Below are 8187 nucleotides of genomic sequence, written 5' to 3' on the forward strand. Positions count from 1 at the left end.
ACTTATTGTCACCTTGACATTTGTACACCATTGACGTGGGATCTGAACCCGGGTCCTTTGATCGCAAGGCACCAGCTCCATACTTCAGAATCCTGGGAGGGGCGCCGGCCTGGTCGGGCCTTGCTCTTATTGGGCGCCGGGCATCATCCCACACCAGATCTTGTCAAGCGACAGCAAAGCGCAGGTGGGTATTGCTGTTGCTGTTGGAAGGTCCTGGGTTCAAATCCCACCTCCTGCTGTAGTGCTCTAGATCAAGACACTAACTGTTCATTCCTTCTGATATCTTTAAAAACATTAAAGTCGACAAAAGAGAATTCCAACTCAGTCCATCCGTGATAAATAAGCAGTTTGTTGAATGAAACTCAAGCAACAAGGATAGAGCTGCGAGGCACCAGGGCTACTTGCTGTGGCGCAACACTTGCGAGCTATATACTGCAGTAAATCAGTGTACAAACATCACACTGTAAGTCACCGCCGAGAAAAGTATCACGTGAATGAATAAACACAAATACATAAATGTGTTACAACCTCAGCTCGTGGAAAGTTCAACGAACTAACAAAGGGGCCACGGGGCGGCGCTCTTGTAAAAGGCGCATTTATGGCCGCGCCGAAGTCACGCCTATTGGCTGGAGCCCTGGCTCCGCCTCCTTCTCCTATTGGCCAGCTGGACACGCAAGTGCCGCCCCCGCTCACATATATGTGCACGAGACGCACGTGTCCGTTGAGTTCGGTGGCGGAGCGGAGACGAGCGGGAGGACATCAGCGTGACGGAACGGAGAGGCTGTGATGGAGAAGCGCGCGCATGGCTCGGCTCTGACGGTGGGCGCTCGCGGGACCGTGCTGTGCAGGTACGGCCCTCCTGAGGACAGCGGTGGGGCGGTTGCGGCGACGCACGTGTTTTTCCACGTGAACTACTAGCCATGTGACTGAGACGAACCCGGACCGATCTTATCGGCGTTTACGCGCGGGTTCCGTTGTACCCCGTGCTCAAAGTCGCTCCCCCAGCCCCCCCCCTCCCTGAAGTGATCCCCAACCGGCGGCGATATGGAACCGAACAGCGTTTGATTGAAGCCCCTCGGGCCACTGGGCGGCTCGTGCACACATACGCGCGCACGCACACACACAGATCAGATGCTGCCTTCTTCTAAACTAGGTTACAGGTTCGAATCCCACCGGCTCTAGCTGCAGCGAGGTCCCCGCCTTCATTTGCTGCGGTAACAAAGTAGCTAAATAACGAAGTACTTTAACACTCTGTAACACTTTCAACTAAGTGTCCAGACGAACGAATAACTATGTTCACCCGAGTTCAACTTCTATTTATCGGTGACGTCACGGGGTGCCTGGATGCTGTGGCGTGACGTCGCACGCCCCCTAGAGACCGCTACTCGCGCACACGTACTTCCAGCGCCTAAAGCGGCTCCGCTTCTGCTCTGAGCCGCAGGACGGCGCTTCTCCAGAAGCCGCTGGCGGTGACGCGCAGGGCGGAGCGCGCGCGCGCCTCTCCTTCGCTACTGTCTCCTATGCGTTCGTCGGCCCTTTGAGTGTTATAAAGTGTCGGTGACCACGCTTCCGTGTGCGATCCACCCCGCTCTTCTCCTGCTGCCTGCCCTCTCGCGAAGGCTTTCATCCCTGACCTGGTCACCTGGCACAGGTAGCGGTGCTGCTCACCTGAGGAGAACTTGTTCCTCCCTCATCATTGTCACGCTCTTGTTTTTAGGCAGTTCATGAATGGCTCCTGCAGGTTTGGCTCCAGCTGTCACTTCTCCCATGAGCTTCCTGCTTTGCCTCCAGTCCAGACCTGCAGATACTTCCAGAAAGGCTTCTGCTGGTTTGGAGACCGCTGCAGGTGGGACCTCATTTCATCGTGGTGCTCCGAACGGGTGGGTTATGGGTTAACTGACTAGCTGGAGGCAACTTGGCTACTTGCTTCAAAATCTGACCAGTGCTGCTTTCTGAGCAGAGGTGAAGTGTGCAGCGCAGTACTTGTAGTACAGTACCATGGTACATGGCTGACCTCAGGAACCTTAAATGTGGTCAAAAGTGCACGTGTGTGTGTGGAGAAACACAATCGCCTATTTCACACTTGAGTCATTAATATACTCCACTTGCCCTAAACTGCTGTGCCACCTGCTGTTCAGTAAAGGAACAAACTTCTTGTAACAGGAGGTTGCTGGGTCAGTGCCACACACTGCTACTGTACCTTGGGAAAGGGTCCTACTGTGACTCCTCTTAGCAGAAATAACTGCCCCGAGTGGGTTCGGGATTTACTAACTTGGGGTAAAAGTATAAAGGCAATGAATTTGCAGACGCTGCAAGGGTGTGACATGTTCAGGAGGACATGCTGGAATAGAAATGGACTGTAATGGCGATCCAGTTCCATGTGGAGGTCCAACGTGCCCTCACCTGGTTCCAGGTACCAGCATGTGCTGCAGACGGACACGGCTGCTTCGGGGAGTCGACGGGGCTCGGTACCAGCGGTCAACCCCCCTTCCTGGCGCGGCCGTGCGCAACCGGGGCGTCGCGGTTCCGAGCCCTCGCTGCCGAGGCCGCTGGGGCGCCGTGGCTCCGAGCCGTTGCAGACGGACGTGTTGACCCTGCAGCCTGCCTTCGAGTGCCTGACCATGGACATCGCTGAGGAGGAGGAGCAAGGGACTGGAGAGGCAGCACCCAGGCCTCCTGAACCACATGGTAATGTGGGAACTTGCATTTACATGTATCAGTCACACTTCTCTCCAAAACGTACAGCTTGTAAGAAATGCAATGTCTTTGTTATATTAGGATGTTATAGCGCATGAACATTGACACCAGAATGTAATGGGTCATGGTTGAAATGAGTTGGGAACCATGCCCTCAAGTTACCTCTGTAGTAACTGCAGTAACAGCCAGGTGAAAGCATGTCCTAGTTGTGACTCGTATTCGACCCCCCCCCCCCCCCCCCCCCAACACAGCTGATGCGCACGAGTCGTCGGACCACAACTTCAGCATCTCCCCTGGCCCTAGCTCTCTGGATGGTTCTGGAACCATGTGGAGAAGTGCTCCTCCCCCAGCATTCACATCCAACCCTGCAATGGCCCAAGCAGGTCCTGCTGCCACCAAGGAGGAGCAGCTACAGCCACCGAGGGCTGAGGCACAACCAGTGGTGTGTTGCAAGCTTTCAGCTGTGAAAGCAGTATTTGTGGAAATGATGGGCGTTTCCAATCTCCAATATCCTCCTCTACAGCGTCAACATTCATGTGATGGATTGCTTTTGCATGTTAAAATCCACTCAGACATGTGGCCTACTTGCAATGTGGTCTTTCAATTCCATTTAGGAATGGAAGTTCAGTTGAGCCATTCAGGCTTTATCTGCTTGGTCACAGGAGGACTCCAGCCAGCAGGGAGCAGAGCAAAGTGGTGCAGCAGCATCTTCAAGCAGGTCTCTGCCAGAGGAGGCCTATGAACAGAGCAAGGATGTGACCTGTGGTATCTGCATGGACAAGGTTTACGAGAAGCCCAATGTTCAGGAGCGCCGCTTCGGTATCCTGCCCAACTGCTGCCATGCCTTCTGCCTGAGTTGCATTGTCACCTGGAGGAAGACCAGGGACTTCCAAGAGGAGGTTATCAAGTGAGTGAGACATGCAAATGGCTTGTGCTAGAGCAGAGGCCCACAGCTCTTGTACTGGTGGGATGGGGCTCATTTAGACTGATGGGTCTAAAGTCCTTGGTCTGCCCAAGGTGGGGAAAGCAGGTGTGTGAACTTTTTTTTTTATAAAAATGGCAATGTGTCCATCCCACAGGTCCTGCCCTCAATGCAGGGTGAAGTCATCCTTCTACATCCCCAGCAAGTACTGGGTCTGTGATGGGGAACCAAAGCAGACCTTAATCTCTTCTTTCAAGGAGAGAACCAGGTTGACTTGAACCTTCAGTGTAGTCCATGCTTTGAGGGTAGATGTTGCTTTCCATCAATGACAGCTCATCCCAAACCTGTCTACCCCCCCCCCCCCCCCCCCCCCCCCCCCCCCCCCCCCAGCAAAATCAAGTGCAGCTTCTTCTCGCGTCATGGCTGCTGTCCTTTCAAATCTGAGTGCATCTACCGGCACGAGCTGCCCAACAGCTGCCAGCCTCGCAGGCGCCGCTCACCAACGGTAAAAACTCCTCCTTTGTTGCAGTGACGTTAATGTGTTTTATGTACGAATCAGTCTTTATTGGGTGGAAGTGACTGGCTCTTGCACAGGTGTGGCTTACAAGTGCCTTCATGTGTAGCAATTTCAAACATGGCATGTGAACTCCACACTGAGCGGGATTTCCTTCTCTAAAGGAGGTCAGCAACTGAGGCACCAGGTTTGCCTGCTGTGAAACTATGCTGCTTCTCCATTACTAGGTCTATAAATGACTGCCTGTAGGCCATCATTTTAATGATGGCTGTACACCTGTGCCTTACTAGTTCAACAACTAGTTTTCCTACTCCTCTGAATAGGACATTTAAGATAAGAGCACCTTAACATTACATGTTCTCATTTGGTGGGCCCCACCCCCACATACAAGGACTGAAAGGGAAAGCCGACATGTTCTTGGATCACATTCTCGAGCATCAGAAGACCATTTACTGAATCATTCCTAATCTCCATGAAGGGTCTCGAACCCATGTTTCAGAGCCACGGCTCTCCATTTGTGACATGATCTGTCAAGATCCTCTATCAATCCTACATGCACTTTGTATTCTGTGGGTGGCACAGCGAGTAGTGCTGCTGAGGTGCGAGAGGATGTGGGTTCAGTCCCCACTGTGTAGTTTGCATGTTCCCCCTGTGTCTGTGTGGGTTTCCTTCATGCTGTTCAGGTTCATCCATAGTGTGTGTGACAGTGTATCATCCACTGATGTATGGATGAGTGACCTAGTGTAAATGTATCTCGAACTTACCACAGTGAATAAGGTGTGGGCTGATGACACTACAGCGAGTTCATTGGAAGCTGCTCTGGAGAAGTGTCTGCTGACAGAATAAATGTATTCTGTTGTCCTTTTGGGGCAAAAGGTCTAAAGTAAAGGTGACATCCATTTTTCTATTTGCAATTTATTCCTTATGAGTAAATGAGGTGAGGTCAGCTGGAAGTTGTCAGCATCTCATTCTGCATTAATAAAGCAAACCAAGATCATGTTACTTCAGTGGGCTCCTGCACTTGCGCTGGGTCGGTGACAAATTCTGGTCTTGGCTGCAGTCAGGCTGCCCTCAGCACAGGGACTGACTGGGCTTCATTGGCTTTTTCACCAGTGAAACCTGTTCACATTTGGGTGAACTTCTCAATGAGCACTTGGTCTGGGATGGTCCTCCTTGCTGAACAAAAGGGTTCCTGGTGCCCTCGAACCCTTATTCCTTTCTCATCAGCCCTATAGGGGACGCCTGGAGGACCTGGACAGTGACAGCCTGCAGCTGCTGCACTACATCATTGCCCTAACCCTCCTGGAGGATGATGCCGCGGCCCTGCTGGACGATGACTTCCACCTCTTCCTAGAGGACGACGACGATGACGACCTGCTTTGAGCTGGTCAGCTGCTCTCTCCAAACTGGTGCAGTTCATGGCTGTCCTTCATGAAATGCTTAGTTCCATGTGTAGAAATGGCAACCAAGAAGAGTTGTGTGGTACACTGATCCTGATCACTACCTCTGCCTTGTTCTCCCAGGCCACTGAAATGGCCCCCCTTCTCAGGTTGGTCACCAACACCCCTGAACTTGTATACTAGCTCAACAGCCACTTGGTTACTCTGATTTACATGTATTTAAAATGCTGCTCCTGTATTGCCTAAAGTAGCATAAAGGGAACATCAATGGTCTCCTTTCCTGATTCAGGCCAGGATGCGTCTCCTCGATGGCAATAGAATGTTATTGGGCCGATAAGGTCAACTCAACTGTAATGGCTTGTAAAAGCTAGTGACCACTTCATTCAGGTGGCTTGTTTGAATATGAATCTTCTGTAAGATGTATTTGACTAAATATAAGTTTTCTATCTATTTATAGGGATTATGAAGGGAGTAGAAACAATTTCCATCTTGGACTCAAGTCTTTCCAGGCCTTGTTTGTATGATCACTTGTAGACCATAGAAGTAGAATATCAGTATTTTTAAAAAAAAAAAAAAAAAAATGTCAGCAGTGAATTTTATTTTATGGTTGAAGTGTAGTGTTTGCTCCATGTCCCCTGCCCCCGTGCTGCTGTTTTAGGCTGGTCTCGGATTCTGTGGGACCCGGAAGCTTCTTGGCTTGTGAGCCGTAGTCGTACCCTCGTGTGGTGCCACTAGGTCACATGACAGATGGAGTGTCCATTTTATATTTTACAAGATTGTTCACTTAAGGAAAAAATAAAAACTCTTGTTCCACAAATTGTGTTCATGATTCTAAGTGACATGTAGTGTGCAGTGATGCTTGAGTCCCTCACCACACCATGACGGCACATCCCCCTGTACAGTTATTTTGTGCGTGGGATCACAGTGCAGGCAGGTGCAGGGGTGTAGCGGTTGATCAAGTCCTGTAAGTATCCAGGAGCAACTCCATATATTTGTAGACAATAACCAGGGTCTTAAATGTGATCAGGGCAGCTATAGGGAGCCAGTACAGAGAAAGGAAGAGATACAGGGGAATGCTTTGGCATGTCAAACACAGAACACCACGGTACAAGTTCCATCAGCTATACTGCCTTGATGGCAGTAGCAGGAAGGGCACACAGGAGCGAGTTGCAGTATCCAGAGGGGATGTCATCATGGCCTGGACAACTAGTCAGCTGTGAGGCAAGGGTAGATCTGCAGGTCCGGCTTGTGGCTTTAAGGTGCTGAGAAAGCGACACCAATTGATCGCGCTTAGCTGAGATCAGCAAAATGAGTGAGTGGTCCAGAGGGAGTTTGACAGGAGGACAGGCTAGCTGGGAGGTGAAGAATCTGTTTCAGACAGGTTGAGCTGTAGGTGATCAGACATATTCTGCCTGTCTGCATTTGGTTTCTCAGGTGCTCTCGTTTCCTTGCACAGTCCAGACATGCTACTCAGGTAAATTGCTAACACTAAAGTGACCTGTGTGTGTGAGAGAGAGAGAGACAAAGTATCACTGGTGTGTTACTCAGCCGTTCATCGTAAGCAGTCTGTCCAACATGGGGCGAATAAGATGTGGGCTCAATGCCGCTGACAGTGTTCAGTCACTTCTGCTGCTAAATGAATAAACGTAAACACAAGCGGTGCTGCATACAGGAAAGGGCCGGGTATTTATAGTGCTGCCGTGTTCCAGCACATGCCATGAGGGTGCGGAGCCCGGTCTCAGTTAAAGCTCATTTTCCTTGAGCATCGAGCTGGAACGACTGGGGCCGAATAAGATATAACACTTATTGTCGGTCTGCACAGAAATTTGTCTTGCTTCACCAGCTCAGCAATCAATTTACCTCAGACATCACAAAAAAAAAAAAGCCATTACATAAACACAAATCCACAGAAACAGCATGAATAAATAGGCATTTGCATTTAGTGTTCCTGCAACTTCCCCCAAAGGAAGCGGAGCCGCGCGACCACCCTGCCCGAGACCGGAAACGCGTTCCCACTTCCTGCCGAACCCAGGAAAATGTTTCAAGATGAAACCTTTGGAGAAGTTCTTCATCCGTCACAAAGCTGAGGCTACGGATTTTGTGACGCACTTTAACGAGCATAAACGTGCACCACCTAAAAGTTTATTATAATGATAAACAATTCAAACACAATACTTATTTTTAATCTTTTATTAGCCCACTCTACTTTTATCAGACTGTCATCCTGAATGTGCTGTGGAAGTTCCTGTGTCACCAAGACGAACTCCTTGTATGTGTAAATATATTTGGCAATAAAGCTCATTCATTCATTCATACAAGAGCATTAATCCATAACAATCAAACCTACCCAGGGGGAAATAAAATGTAAACAAAAATACATACACAAAAAATTGCAAAACACTCCAGTAACCAGAGACATTACATCAAAACCTAAAAATCTTACAATAATGTACAGTCCTAATGACCTTATTGTTATTACACTCCTTGTAGTGTTTATGTACTGCTTAAATTCTTTAAGAAAAAGAGAAAATAATGGTACTCAAATGAATACATTTCGGCTCCATGATTCCCGTAAGGTTACATTATTGCACCGCAGCGCTTTTACTTCAGCGGAAAATCCCGGAAGTTCAACTCACTTCCGGTGTCATGGCCGG

General features: G+C 49.7%; 1 protein-coding gene across 2 annotated transcripts; it reads left to right on the forward strand.

The window, feature by feature from the left end:
* Window positions 1-734: 734 nt before the first annotated feature.
* Window positions 735-6350, forward strand: mkrn4 (makorin, ring finger protein, 4). 2 transcript variants are annotated; one of them, XR_003797124.1, is made up of 9 exons: window positions 735-848; window positions 1718-1846; window positions 2414-2688; window positions 2949-3139; window positions 3360-3604; window positions 3777-3887; window positions 4010-4124; window positions 5361-5682; window positions 5991-6350. XR_003797124.1 is itself a non-coding variant. In XM_029246085.1 (8 exons), exons 1-8 carry the CDS (start codon window positions 787-789, stop codon window positions 5514-5516), a joined length of 1284 nt encoding a protein of 427 aa, XP_029101918.1. In that variant the 5' UTR covers window positions 735-786; the 3' UTR covers window positions 5517-6350. The 2 variants fall into 2 exon arrangements, 1 of the variants encoding a protein (XP_029101918.1); XM_029246085.1 differs by having other exon boundaries at window positions 5361-6350.
* Window positions 6351-8187: the final 1837 nt, after the last annotated feature.

This window comes from Scleropages formosus, chromosome 2 (genome assembly GCF_900964775.1).
Source record: "Scleropages formosus chromosome 2, fSclFor1.1, whole genome shotgun sequence".
Taxonomy (NCBI): Eukaryota; Metazoa; Chordata; class Actinopteri; order Osteoglossiformes; family Osteoglossidae; genus Scleropages; species Scleropages formosus.

Excerpts from the sequence above, each read along its gene's own strand:
- mkrn4 (XM_029246085.1), top strand. The coding sequence starts at position 787 with ATGGAGAAGCGCGCGCATGGCTCGGCTCTGACGGTGGGCGCTCGCGGG. Across the intron at positions 849-1,717 it reads CGCGGGACCGTGCTGTGCAG|GCAGTTCATGAATGGCTCCT; the intron begins GTACGGCCCTCC and ends TCTTGTTTTTAG. Across the intron at positions 4,125-5,360 it reads GCAGGCGCCGCTCACCAACG|CCCTATAGGGGACGCCTGGA; the intron begins GTAAAAACTCCT and ends CTTTCTCATCAG.